This window comes from Trachurus trachurus (genome assembly GCF_905171665.1).
Source record: "Trachurus trachurus genome assembly, chromosome: 10".
Classification (NCBI taxonomy): domain Eukaryota; kingdom Metazoa; phylum Chordata; class Actinopteri; order Carangiformes; family Carangidae; genus Trachurus; species Trachurus trachurus.
In genome coordinates, this window is record NC_139894.1 from 25,933,011 (window position 1) to 25,947,710 (window position 14,700).

General features: G+C 42.4%; 1 protein-coding gene across 1 annotated transcript in view; it reads left to right on the forward strand.

The window, feature by feature from the left end:
• tenm1 (teneurin transmembrane protein 1) overlaps window positions 1-14,700 on the forward strand; it is a gene marked incomplete at its 5' end in the record, with an annotated part of 154,584 nt that overhangs the window by 81,773 nt on the left and 58,111 nt on the right. Inside the window, 6 exons of the mRNA XM_083980804.1 lie at window positions 2,605-2,706; window positions 5,438-5,632; window positions 8,028-8,228; window positions 10,156-10,341; window positions 10,501-10,530; window positions 10,641-10,787. Coding sequence (XP_083836930.1) covers window positions 2,605-2,706; window positions 5,438-5,632; window positions 8,028-8,228; window positions 10,156-10,341; window positions 10,501-10,530; window positions 10,641-10,787 — 861 coding nt within the window. The remainder of the gene's footprint in view (window positions 1-2,604; window positions 2,707-5,437; window positions 5,633-8,027; window positions 8,229-10,155; window positions 10,342-10,500; window positions 10,531-10,640; window positions 10,788-14,700) is intronic.

Genomic DNA, 14,700 nt, shown 5'->3' on the forward strand with positions numbered 1-14,700 from the left:
AGAAAGAAGTGAATCGTGGCAGAACCTTCAAAGCCACATGAGTTTGGTCAGCTGGTAACTGACCTGCATCAGTCGCAGGACGTTATGCAGTTCTGTCATCTGTTCACACACCGTCTCACACACACAGCGTTTAGTTACATCTCAGCACACAACCGACTCAGTGCTGCTGCTGCTGCTGCTGCTGCTGCTGAGTTGGACAGAGAACTGTCGGCACAAATGCTGATATACTGCACTCAGTTTGATTTACAGTAGGATTTCTTCTAAGTCCGAGGCCATTTTCCCATTCACTGAAATACAGCGCAGTCGTGTTTCAGTGATATTCGCTATCATGCAAAATGGGTCTCACATAAATGTTGCATAAAATGGAGTAGAACATCTCCTGATTTCAAAATAGCATCATTATGTGGATAGAGATTGAATTTTCAAGCACATTTTTCCCTGACAACAACAGTGGCAGATAGAGATAAAACCTTTTTTTGCCTCCTCCACTGTTATTGACATTTACCTGTGATCCGCAAAAGCTCCAGCTTCATGAATTCTGCCATTTTGCCACCTCCACTCCACCGTCATCTTTTTTAATTCTACTCGGCCTAGACTCAGGCAGAGAGCGGTGCTTCCTGCAGCCTTATTAATTATGCATACTTCACCTGTCATCACACATCCTCTCAAATATTATATCTTTTACACAAACAGCCAACAAAGTATGAAACAAAAAAAAAGTTTCATGTAGATAACTGGAACTTTGAACAAAATAAAACAGGATAAACAAAAGCAGGGGTTAGCTAGCGGCAGGATACTTCGAGTTAGCTGAGCAGCCATTTCATTTTTCCATCAATTCATAAAGCGCAAGGGTCATAAAGCGTGGCTGGAACTTTACGGGCTCATAAAGTACAATTGGAATGCTTATTTGACCAATCAGATCACTTGGCTGGAAGTACCCATTTTATAATAGCATTTAACTGCAATAACTTATGGCATGAGTGATTTCTAACTGGGAAGGGTTTAGTCAGTGGAAAGAACCAAGCGGGGTGTCTCACGGATGCACGCACACACACACGCACACACACACAGAGAATGACACATACTCGCACTTACTATACAGTAACAAATAAAGACATGGCTCTTAATACATTACCTGTTAATTGCCTGGGGATTTTTATAGCTGAGACATTGACCTGAGAGATACAGAGCTTATATCACGGTTATAGCCCTGTGAGTCTCCTGACTGATCACTCATCTCCTCTGGTTTAAAAGCAACTCTGTGACCTTGCAGGTGAGCTTTTGTTCATTGCATGTGTCAGGTGCCAGATACAATATTGGAGTTTGTGTTTGTGGAGCTTTTTTTTCTCAAGAGCAAGAAACACACACATATGGAAAAAGGTTGGTGAGTTCTCCTGACTGTGTGGGAGAAAAGATGATTGCCACTCCTTCTCTCCATCAGTGCGACGATGACAGGTGATGGAGGTGAAAATGACTTTGGTTTCTGTAGTGATGCGCTGCTGTGGAGGATAACGTTGTGCTGCCGGCTACTGGCAGGGCCTGTCTCATTAGCATGTGTCACACGCGCCTCAAGGCGGGTGTCACATAATAACTTTGCGTGCACGTGTTTGTAAATGTGTGTGTGCGCGTGTGCGACAGCCATGCCACTGAAGGATTTGTCATCCATGCTCCCTGAACAGACCGAGCCAGGGGACTGCAGTGGTTTGATTCTGGACTCGATGCCTGTTCAGAGGAGCCGGCCAGGACACCACAGGGTCAAATAAAGGATGACATCCTTGACACCCATTTTAATTACTCTATCTAGCGTAGATAGAGCTCGCCTGGCAGAAGACAACCAGCAGCACAGTTCAGATCCCCCGACCCTGCCAGCCTCTGGGTACTTCTCCACCAGAATCTTCCATCTCGAGTGGAGCTGACGGAGCTCGGCGGGCTTATATAATGCTCTAAAAGCATAAAAGTGCTCTCCCTCTTTATCTATCTTTGCCACGTTATCTATGCCCAGAGAATGAGATCTGACATGACGGACATATCAATGGGAGAAAAGGAGACCGGTAAAAGGACGGCAGCTAATTGAAGTCCGATAGAGGAATATGATGAAACGCATATAGCCTACAGAAGGATATGATGAAACGCACATATCCAGATGAGACAAAGCGCTAGGAGGAACAAGCATCACATTGATCTTCGCCATGCTGTGAGTGCAGCTACTGTAACGACACAGTATTACCCATTCTGCACTAACTTGTGCACTCACAATGTCAGATTTTATGTTGTTCAATCTCGTTCCAAACTGCGCCCTTGTAAACAGTTTGTTGATTAAGCCTTGATGTTTGTAAATTTGCGTGCAGTGTGTTTCCAACCTGTAATGCAGTATAATGTGCTTAGTGCTACTGAGTGTAAGTGAGTGCTTGGCCATTCCCCAGAGAGCGATAGCAGCTGGATCAAACTAATCTAATATAGCCCCTGTGTCTGGGGAGCCATCCATTTCTTATCAGATCTCTCATTCAATAACAGTGAGCTGTGCCAGCTTATGGAGTTACATGTGGAATATTTCAAGTCAGTTTTTTCTCTCTGCCTGATTTGTGAATGCGTGTGATTGTGCAGACTCAATGGACGGGTGCTCAACAAACTGCAATGGAAATGGAGAATGTGTGGCTGGACACTGCCACTGCTTCGCTGGATTCTTGGGTCCTGACTGTGCCAAAGGTAAGGAATGTTTGCTTCTTACTGACTTACAGATGACAAGACCACAACAACAAAGTCTTAGTACATTCATATCAGTCATAAGTGAATGCATTTAAATAGCGACCATTCAAAGTGCTTACATGGCACATGGTGTCTGATTCACTGATTCAGACACCAATGAGACATCGGAAGCAATTTTGCATTCAGTATCTTGGCCAAGGACAAGGTGGAGGACTGGAGGAGCAGGGGATCAAACCACCAACCTTCCGGTTAATGGACAACCACCTCCACAGTCACCCAAGTGGAGCATAATTATACAGCTGAATTTAAATAGTTGAACTTTCTAAAACAGCAGACCAAGACCATAGTTCTTTTGTTTCCTGTTAATTAAATTAACATAAAATAACATTTTTATCTTTGGCCATGACAAATTCAATGTTATGTACATTTCCACAGCACCAATTCCATCAGTGCACCAGCAGATTCATGTGCAAAGTGTTTGCTTTAATTATCCTTGAGAAGTGCAGAGGACTTGACTGCAATAAGGTTTGCACCAAGGTCCCACCATTCACACCGCATTTCAGGACCAAAACCAAGTTATGATTTCAGGAGTTCAAGGAAATATCATAAGACCTCCATAATAAAATTGTGGTTAGGCATAGATCAGACCAAGGGTATTAAATTTCTCAATTGTCATTTCTAAAACCCAGAGGTGTTCCCAGGAGCACAGTGGCTGCAGTATACAGTATGTGACATGAAAGAGATGGAGCCAAGACTCTTCCTTTAGTTGGCCTGAGTAACAAGGCCGTGGTTTCTGAGGTAACCAAGAACCCAAAAGTCTCTCTTGCAGAACTTCAGATGTTTTCTGTAAAGATGAGAGAACAAGGCGCAAGAACGACCATCTCAGCGGCACTTCAGTCAGGCCTTTATAGTCGCAAGGAGAGAGCCCAGAAGGAAGCCACTTTGAGGGAAAGGCATATGACAGCCCACCTGGAGCTTGCCAAACAGCATTAAAAGGACCATGAGAGCATGAGGGAAAAGATTCTCTGGTCTGATGAGACAGAAATTGAACCCTTTGGGCAAAACTTTAAGCACTATATCTGGTGGACACCAGACACTGCTCATCACCTCGAGTGAAGAATGGTGGTGGCAACATGGTGCTATTTGGGGGCTTTTCAGCAGCAGGAATAGAGAGACTGGTCAAAATTGAGGGAGGGATGAATGCAGCTGAACACAGAAAGGTCCTTAAAGAAAACCTGCGACAATGACCTGAAACACTGATGCTAGATAGCTCTGGGACAAGAGACAGGAGAGAATCTGTGTGGAAAGACCTGATGATACTGGGATATGGAAATGAAGGTACCCAAGAAGACTATAATGCACTGAAAATACATATGTAACCACTTCTTTAGATTTCAATTTAATAAAAAAAAATAAAAAAAAAGTAATTCAGGTGAAAATTGATGAATACAGTTTTACCTTTTTCCCAATTAAAGTTACTACAGAAAGTCAGAAAAACCTCTGTGAAGCCACTGTATGCTCACCTCTGAGTTTGTCTTTGTCAGTGGCTACACGGTTAGCATTGTCAAAAGTCACTTCCATTTTCCAAGCACTGCTTAACTACAGTCAATAAACTCATCACTTCCTGCAGAGATGTCTTACATTAAAAGCCTTCTATTGTCTCAGCCGGCACCCCGTTTCATTTCTGGCAGGTTTTTAATGTGAAAATCAGCGCAAGGTTTTAAGGTTTTATTGACAGCAACTTTAACAGAGCTTGAAGATCAGCCAAGTAGAAGCAACAGAAATTAATGAGTTTCACTCATGTCTCTTTTCAATGTTGCTCTCCCTCCTTTCTCTCTTTCACTGCGTGTTTTTTCCTTCCCTCTCTTCCTCTGTCCTCCGATTTAAAACGATTGTAGTTGCATCTGTCTCATTGTGTAAAAACAGGTGATATGATATCACATCCTATGATTTATTTAGGCTCATCATTTATTCATATGCATCTCCTATCTTTGCTCATTTTGTTTTCTCGGTACATAGTGTTAGTTTTAACAAAGGATCAAACAAACACATAACGCATGCCCACACGCATGAATGCAGCAGGCCTTCATTGCAAATTATCCCAGAAAAAAAGACATTGGTTCTGGATCTTCTTTTTAATCCATTTGAAGTCTGGAGCTGCCATACCTCCTCCAGCTGCAATGAGGAGGGGGGGATGTAACTGTCAGCGCATCATCAGACACTCGCTGACTTTATTCTACCTGGCTGTCATTACATTAGCCACACAGCTCTCCATCGCTGCATGGAGATAGCTCTGCTTTCCACCCTCATTCTATAAACCCCTAATGCTCTCTTTCCTAATCTTCAGTTTTCACGATTGTTTTCACGGCCTGTTCAGAGCGAGTGAGGTGACATTGGGGGGATTTTCTACAATTCCTGGGTTGCCGTGGTAGCTGGGCTCAGGTGGTGCTTGAGTAAATTGAAACAGCGTGAGGGATAAGCTGAAGAGTGTGTATGTACGTGCGTATGTGTGTAAGAGAAAGAGAGGGAGACAGAGGCTGCTTGAGGATTTGCTGAATCCGCGCTGTAGCTGAGATAAGAGAGCGTAGCCCCACTCACGGTAGGTTACTGCGGTCTCCAGCTAATATACTGCAGCACTGTGTGTGTGTGTGTGTGTGTGTGTGTGTGTGTGTGCGTTTGCATGTGTGTGCTATTTAGAATGTGGGTGTAATCTGTGTTTGTCCTGTTGCAGATTCATGCCCCGTGTTGTGCAGCGGCAACGGCGTGTATGAGAAAGGGAGGTGTGTGTGCCTGGCAGGGTGGAAGGGGGCAGAGTGTAATGTGGAGGAAGGTCAGTGTATCGACCCCACCTGCTCCAACCACGGCTCCTGCATCCAGGGAATCTGCATATGCAATCCTGCCTACAAGGGGGTTAACTGTGAACAAGGTAAGACGTTGTACAGCAGAGAAACACACCTTAAAATGTCACACCTGCACACCAAAAATGGTTTCACACACACACATTCATGGCTTTTCTATTTTTAATGATTTCATTTAAAACTGCACTTTTCAACATTTTATCTTTTCACACTAGATCATCCGATTCTGCAGACATCAGCTCTACATAACATTTCAAAGTGAAATCTGCCAAGTCATTTTTGATTCATATGGGCCAAATCACAAATTTTGGCCCATATACAATAGCAAAATTACCTCAAAGAGCTTTACAAGCAGCACAGCATACAACACTCTCTATCCTTAGACCACCAGACTCTTAAGAAAAATCTAAAAATATATATATTTTATCATTGTTTTGCCTCTCCAGCCAGCAAATCCACCCACATTCCAGCTGTAGCAGGCAGCTGTTTTCAGCCCACTCGGCTCCAAATGACAGGCGGACAGAGTTAGAGACTAGCTGGTGAACATAGTGGAGCATTTGGCAGCTAAAGAGCTGTATATTCCCCTCAAGAGTTGGTGGAGAACAAAATAGAGCTAAAGGGAGCTTGAATATCAGACTTAACATTCATCCCGTCACACAACTTATTATGGATGCCAATAATGTCACTGTGTATGATGTCAAAACAAGCATTGTTAACTAATATGTTAACCGTATTTCATATTGTCAGTGTTTCGCTGTCAAATTTCCCCTTAAGTGGCCAATAATCAGTAAATGCAGCTTGAATAATTCATTTTAATGTAATTGATTCAATTTGCTTTGCTTAAGTTAAAAACGCATACACTGTACATAATTTGCTCTCTCTCCTCGTATCATGGTTGGACAGCACCAGTGTAGAATTGAAATCCATGCACAGAATCTCATGTCCTGCTACAATCCGCAGAACTTTCATTTTTCAGTGGCCTTCAAGGATAAAGATCCATAAATCCACCTTGCAATGTCATAAGAAAACACACTCAGATTTTTACCTCAAAATCATTTCACGTCAAATTTTGACTTTGTGTGCAGTATCAAAAGCAACAGAGAGTTGTTTACACCCCTGGTTACAGTACAGACAGGGACCGCTCATAGGCAATACAGCATGACTTTTCATGGTGCATGGTGCAGGGACTCAAGTGCAACATTTTCTTTTCTGTTACATCACCCAAAGTATTGTGGGAAGCCTGGTTTAAAAAACCCAAGAAACGTTCAACCCAGGCAGATAAAAAAAAATGAAAATTACTTTGTGCTATTTATTTATTTTACACTATAACTATCAATAGGTTTTGCATCAGCACTAAAGCACAAAATGTCCTATAAACATGGTTCTATTAGGACACACATGCATAGAACAGAATCAGGACAGAATTAGGGAAGACTGCCTTTCAGTTCTATGCCCCCCAAAAGTGGAATAACCTAAAAAGCTGTCTGAAACTGGATCATCTCATTTCTTTAGATAGCTTCAGAAACTTACTATCAACTGTTCTACAGCCTGTATGTAATTGTTGATTATGATTATGATTTTGATTGTATTTGTATATTGTATAATTGTGTGTTTTTGTAATCAGGGCGTCATTGAAAAATTGACCTTCCCTGAATAAATACAGTAAAGGTGAAATAAAATAAATAAGACACACAGACCAAAATCGTGAACAATGTACTGTACACATATCCTAGAGAACCTAGGGAGTAACACATGATATATATTATAACGTTATATTCTGTTAGCCAGGACATTAATTACATGAGTGAGTGAAAATCAAGCCGAGTGGCCTCGGGTTCAACAGCATAAATGATTTGTTTTATTTCTTCATCTGCTTACAGCTGCTCACTGTAAAATCACCCAATAAATTAGCAGTAAGCAAACAAAGCCATGATATTTAAAACAATTATGATGTTACACTTGAACGTAGCCTGATGGCACAGATGTCTTAAAGAGTGCCGTGCCGTTGCCTCCTGTATCTGGGCCTGTGGAGACTGAATCAGGTGTTTGACCTTGAGCAGTAGAGTTGACCTGAGCTGAGCTGAGCCGAACTATGCTGAGCTTTGGCTCGCTGCTCAGAGCTGTAATTACACACACTAACACTGTGTAGTGCGGACCACCATGAGAGACACACACACGCACGCACGCGCACACACCCACACACAAACCAACCCATTTCACCCCTTATCAAAGCCTCAGTTCTAAGTGTCCTATGAAGTGTAATGTTGTGGAACAGATACAGGGATTGTAGCGAGGGTGGTTAACTCCTGGATGGGATGCAAAGAACACTGCTTTCATACTCTGTGAACTGATGATTATAATGAGACAGGCACCCCACCACCACCACCCACCCACCCTTTCACTCCCTCCGCTCACCTCTGACTCACTCCTGCTCTTTCTCTCTCGTCCTCCCTCTCTCCGCAGTGGACTGTGCAGACCCTCAGTGCGGTGGGCACGGCGTGTGTGTGCGCGGCGAGTGCGTGTGCTCAGCAGGCTGGGCAGGAGTGAGCTGTGATGACCAGCTGCCAGCCTGTCAGGAGCAGTGTTCAGGACATGGCACCTATCTCCCTGAGTCAGACACCTGCGCCTGCCAACCCAACTGGACGGGACCCGACTGCTACACTGGTAAGACCTGAGGATTATTGTTCACACACAGGAAAAAACACTGAAAATTGTAACTGCACATCACGAGTTTGCCAGTGTTCTTGTAGCACGCATGCTCTTGCCAGATACTATTTTCTGGGGATTTGATAGACATGAGAGAGAAATATGGATTTGAGCCACACTGTGGAATGGGTCTGTGTGTGTGTGTGTGTGTGTGTGAGTGTGAGTGCACATGCGTGTGTTATGCAGTCTCTTCATGCTGGTGGTAAATGAGATTTCCCCTCATGACTCGGTGACGGCAGCACACTGGAGCCCCGGCCGCCCCCGCCTTCCCCCACCCTCCTCCTCCCTCCTCCTCCTTCTTCCTCCCTCGCCATAGCACTCACTTTACTGTGCATTTACACAGTGACACACATGCTCATGCGCACACAGGCATACACACACTTGTGCACAATATATTCCCTTCAGCTAAATGGAAAAAAAAGGCATGCGAAAAAAAAAGAGCCCTCTCTTCTCACTTTGCTCCGAGGCCTTTCTGAGGAACATTCAGCTTGGCATTTAAAAGCTTGCTGATGTTCGTACAGAGAACCTCTTTACCTGTGCTCTAAATATTAGTTAGTGTGTACTGTAGTTGTTTGAATATATTTCTTAAATATTTCTTACATCCTCAGCTAATTTAAGTTTTTGTTCACAGCCAGAAAACCTCTACTTTACACTGATTATAACAAAAACACAGTGAGCCAGCCATAGTGGACCAGCAATGCGTGCATACCGCAGTGTTTCAAATATAACGTGCAGCACTCTGCGGTGCACAGTGAGAAAAGTGTCCTTGTCCTTGCGGTATAAGCTGACAGCGAGGAAAATAGGCATTATAGGTGCAAGTTTCCACTGTTTCCACCACCCTAACTCAATGACGGTTTTGGGAAGGATCCGCTTTGCCGTGCAGACAAATGATTTGAAGGCAGCTGGCATTAGCTCTCACTCTCAGGTGTATGCATGCCTTATTATAGTGATATAGCCCATGATAATGATGGACCGTGGCTGAATATCTGAGATATGAGCAGCCCCCTCTCTACCTGCTGGGCTTTTAATCAAAAGGACCCAGCAATTCTACATCCTGGTCTTGTTGAAGCATAGCTAAGCTAATGTAATTCTAATAGAGAGCTGAAAAACTCTCCAACTTTAATCCACTTTTTCCTCCCTCTCCATGCTATGTATATTTAAATTGAAATAACTTTTTACTGCAGCTGGATAAGTAGTCTTTATGTGCCTCCAGCACTTTGCTCTCTTTACTGATGGATGAGGCTTTGCTTCTGCAGAGAGAGAGAGTGAGAGAGAGAGTTGGATGGTGAGGGGTGCACAGAAAAGGAAATAGACAAAAAGAGGAGCAAAGAATTTTAAAGGGATGTTGCAAGAGAGAGAGAGAGAGAGAGAGAGAAGGAGATACAGAAAAGAGAAAGCTGACGGAGACAAAGATGGAGAGATGAAGAAAAAGAAAGCGTATTAACATACCCAGAAAATCTGATCAAAATGTCAGAAAAGAATAATAGAGCTGAACTGGAGTCCCAGTAGTTTAAATATGCGGTGCAAATACGAATCATTTGGCTGTTATTATGAGTCTATTCACTCTTCTCCTCCTTAAGGGAGCTCAGCTATTAGAGGTGGGAAGATTGTGTATTGTGAGAAAGTAGACTTTTTTTAGTCTCTAAGGTTATCCTCCTCTATCGCTTGTTTTTTTTCTCTCACCTATATCCGATGGCTCACCCCCAATTCTGATTTTTTAACTTTTTTCTCCTCCCATCATGTCCCCTGTGTCTCTTTTTACTTGCCTCTTTATTTTCCCCTAACGCTCAATTCCTCCATCTGTTCCCCTCCCTCTCATTCTCTCTTCCTCTCACACTTACACAATTTTTTCTCACGTATATATCCCCACCCACCTGTTTGGCAGAGCTGTGCCCGGTGCCATGTGGCAGCCATGGTGTTTGCTCAGAGGGCCAGTGTCAGTGTGAGGAGGGCTGGAATGGCGCTGCGTGTGACCAGAGAGCATGCCACCCTCGCTGCGAAGAGCACGGCCAGTGTCATGATGGGACCTGCATCTGCCAGCCTGGCTGGGAGGGAGAGCACTGTAACATCGGTGAGCTGTGTGTTGTGTTGAGCATGTGGGAGTGTTGAATTATTCCTTGTGATATTTTGATTAGTATGATTAATAGGATAAAAAAAAGGTGTGACTGGTGTTGGACTAATTTTCCTCTACAATTGCATTAACAGATTCTCACTTTTTTTTCCTCCACAGTTACTCATGATTTGGATGTCGTGGTGAAAGGTAATTTATCTTCATTTTGGGATTAAAATTTCATATTGTGCGCTTCCAGCGTGCTCACAAATACCAAAACTGTGTGTGTGCACCTGTGTGCACATGTGTGCGTTTTTCAGACGGCTGCCCAGGGTTGTGCAGCGGGCATGGGCGCTGTACCCTGGAGCAGAGCGGTTGGCGTTGCGTCTGCCAGCCTGGATGGAGTGGGCCTGGATGCAGCGTTGTCATGGAAACTGACTGCAGTGATGGAACAGACAACGACGGAGGTGACATTCTAACATCATCTATCATTTTCTATCTCTTTTTATCTATCGTACCTCTTTCACTTTCTGTCCTTTTGAGCAGATTGTCCATTCCATTCCATTACTTCTCCTCCTGTTACTCCTGCCGAAAAATCTGCCTCATTGTTCCTCCCCTTCATCCCTCTGTGTTGTCCCAGTCCTGCTGAGACTCCTGTAGAGTCCTGCTGGTCATTATTATATTGAATATGTATTTGTGTGTGCGGGTGTGTGCATATGTGCAAGTGTCTATGCCAGTTTTTTCCTCTTATCACAGCTAAATGTCTAATATGCATACCACCTGCTAGGATAAAAGGAACTCAGTGAAATTTTCAAAAGTTTAAATACAGCAAACCATGCAGAATAGATTTTGGCTGCTTTTGGTTAGGAACTGCTTGGTGACAGGTGAGACGTGTGTGTGTGTGTGTGTGTGTGTGTGTGTGTGTGTGTGTGTGTGTGTGTGTGTGTGTGTGTGTGTGTGTGTGTGTGTGTGTGTGTGTGTGTGTGTGTGTGTGTGTGTGTGTGTGTGTGTGTGTGTGTGTGTGTGTGTGTAGCTCAGCCTCATAGTTGTGTTTTTCTACCCTAATGTAAAGACACAAGAAGGCAACATTTCACCAGTAACGGGGATGCTGCTCATTACAATCATTTCCTCACTGCTACATCTGCAGCTCGAGTTTTAAAAAATAATGTGCAGCATTACATTGTTTTCATCTGTGCCCATTCACTTTGAAACTCAAATCAAATATCCTTTATAGACATGTTAAGCCACTGCTGTAATCCATCACTGCAAACAAGGTGGTGTCACTTTTGTTTTGTAGGAAAAGCTTCTTTGTATGTTTTTATTTTTTTTTGTCCCTAAATGCCGCTGCTGAAATTTCACCCGCCCCATTAATTTTAACAACCAAATGTAACCACTGGAACATGCGCTTTCTACACTGAGCAGACTGGCACTCGTATGAAACCTCATTCAGACAATCAAAAACAACTACACACAGTGACGTCACTGTTGAATAGTTCAACATCAGGCTGTTTGTGAGTGCGCAAGCAGCAGCTGGTCAAATCACTGGACACACGTGGCCAGCAATGCGTGAAGGTGCATCTGCCTATGCTAAAAGAATGTCTTACTGGTCTATCTTAAATGACTAGTATCTACTAAAGCAGGCCCAATTTAACACAGTGAAGGTTTGTAAATGCACATAGCAAAGTCATTGCAAGTCAAGTTAAATTGTAAATTGTTAGCTGATTCTGTTAATGTTACACATTAGGGCGACTGTATATTATTTTCCATCAACTACTCTTTTCACATTAATTACTTAGGTTTGGCACTGAATTAAACAGACAGTAGTAACTACTGATATTAACCAAACCTTGTGCAAATACTGCACTTCTGTGTCACTGTATATCACCAGGATATGAAAATCAAAAAAAGTCCTAAATGCATTTTTGGGGAAAAAAAATAATGTTACAATTTTAAGCAAAAGGCCATCTCATTAACATCCAGATTGCATGAATTAATGAGGAGGAAATGTAGATTTGACACAAATAATTTGCAAATGAATGATTCACCACTTTAGAAGTTAATGTGATGATGCAGCCTATGATTAAAAATACAGACATAAATGTCCTAAATGGTGCACAAATTTTGCCTGCACAAATGTGCACACACAAATCGAACTGGTTTTATCAATACAATGATTATCATCCAGTTACAAATGTTGATTTAACTGTTGCAACCTTCTCCTGCACCCTTAAATTGATAGTTTAATTATTAGTTCATTATCTTTATATCATCAATTTCTATTTATGTCCAACTACTACAATGGCGACTGACACATAAAATGTGGGTCCGGCAGCAATGTTAGAGGCACGCAACAGCGCCACTGCCTAATTTTCAAACGTCCAATACTGTTGTATTTTGTGTTGTACTGTTTTGTTATCAGCTGCGTCTCAGTCAGTGCACACAGCAGCAGGGAATCTCAAACACTTAGTTGTTTTGTCGTCACTTATTCAGGTTTACAAGGTGCTGATACCTGCTGCAGTATGTAACTGTTTTTCCCTGTTTACCAAAGATACATGACAAACTGAACCAACAATTCAGAAAGCCAGTGTAGATGGCTGCTCAACATGTGAATTACAGGCCCCTACTCTTGATTATAACCTTGTAGCCATGCAATAAAAAATGTATTGTGGACTATAAAACTATGGGCTGAACAAAGGGAACGAGTCACAACAGGACTGCGTGGCCTGCCAACAGTGTAGGCACTAATGGTATTATATTATTGGATTATGCTCTGTCTCATTGTTCTGAGTATTTTCTTTTACTGATCTGTGTTTCTGTAGCCTTCAAGGAATAAATAACAACAATAATAATAACACCATCAAATGGACTGACACACTGTACACTCAATAAATTTTATACATCAAACATATGAGTGTTAATTCAGTCACAGCTTAAACATTCTCCTTCATTTTGCCATCAGATTTCACACATAAAGATCAGTTTACTGGTCACTGGATGAACCACACTACTGTAAGCTTTTAAAAGAGCCAGACAAGCTGTGTCATTTTGTTAAGCTAAGCTAACTAGCTGCTGGCTGTAGCCTTGTACTGTAATGGACAGATATGAGAGGAGTATCATTCCTGTCATTTCACTCTTGGTAAGAAAGCACATTTTAGAAAATGTCAAATTATTCTCTTGGCAGGCCTGGGAGGTCTGACAGAAAAGGTGCTTTTTATTTTTTTATTTTTTATGGGAAGTGTGCAAGTGTGTAATACATAATTCCACTGCTTTGAATATTGCCAGTTTTTGCCATTTCTTATGAGTGAACCACTGTTAAATATGATACAAAGCAAGTGGTGTGCTTCTGGACGTGCCCTTGGATACATGTGTTGATCTGATTTGATCATGTTTTCTCTCTGTGTGTATGAGTAGGTTGAGGAGAGGTACTAGAGGTTGAGGTGGTGAGTGGGTGGATTTTATGTATGGCATTATATGCAAAAGGGAATTCAGTTCATGCATACTGTATGGCATTGGGTGGTATTGTGATTCCATATGAATATGGATGAACCTGCTCACATGTCTGCAGGTACAAAACTGTTCTGTTTAGGTATGATAATGCTACAGAAAGTCTCACTAACAAAGCCTTATGGAGGCCGTTTACACTTCTCTTATCTTTCTGTCCTTCCACCTCTGTGCACAGATTTCAAATACCGTAATTTTCTACCATACAATTCAGCCATCTCCCTTAATTGGCAGATATACTGTAGGCTCTCATAGCCCTCTCTCAGGGTAATCTTTTTGTCTCTGAAGATAGACAGAGATGGAAAGATGCTATCACAAGTAATCAGAGAATAAAGAGGAACTTTGAAGAGAGAGAGTTTCAATTATTCTGCCTGGATGGGAGAGTGGAGTGCACGTAGTGTGCCTCCTTGGGAAAAAACAACAGCACCTATCCCCCACACTATGCAGTGCAACTGTGCATACATACGTACGTAAAACCTACACTTTATATACAGTAGCGCTCTATGTTTACTCCTTAACTGCCATATGTGCGTTATATGCTACAAACCTGTATTCCCTTAATGACAAGTAATACTTTGCTTTCAAGCTGAAGTGCTGAACCTTATGGAAATCAACCATTGTGCTATTTTAGCTCGGCAGGAGGAGGAGGTTATAATAGAATATTGTTGGCCTTTAGCTTTCTGCTCTGTGGTCAGATGCATTTAAATGTCAGCAGTGTTTCCTGCCTTTTCAGAAACAGGTTTGAAATGGGAAACACAAATGCTAACCCGGCATCTATTATCTGCCGCAGTGGTCTGTGGCTCATTGTTTACGCTGGACTTTTATAGATCACATTCAAATAATGAATGAAGATCCAGGCCTGATTTATAGCAACAGATG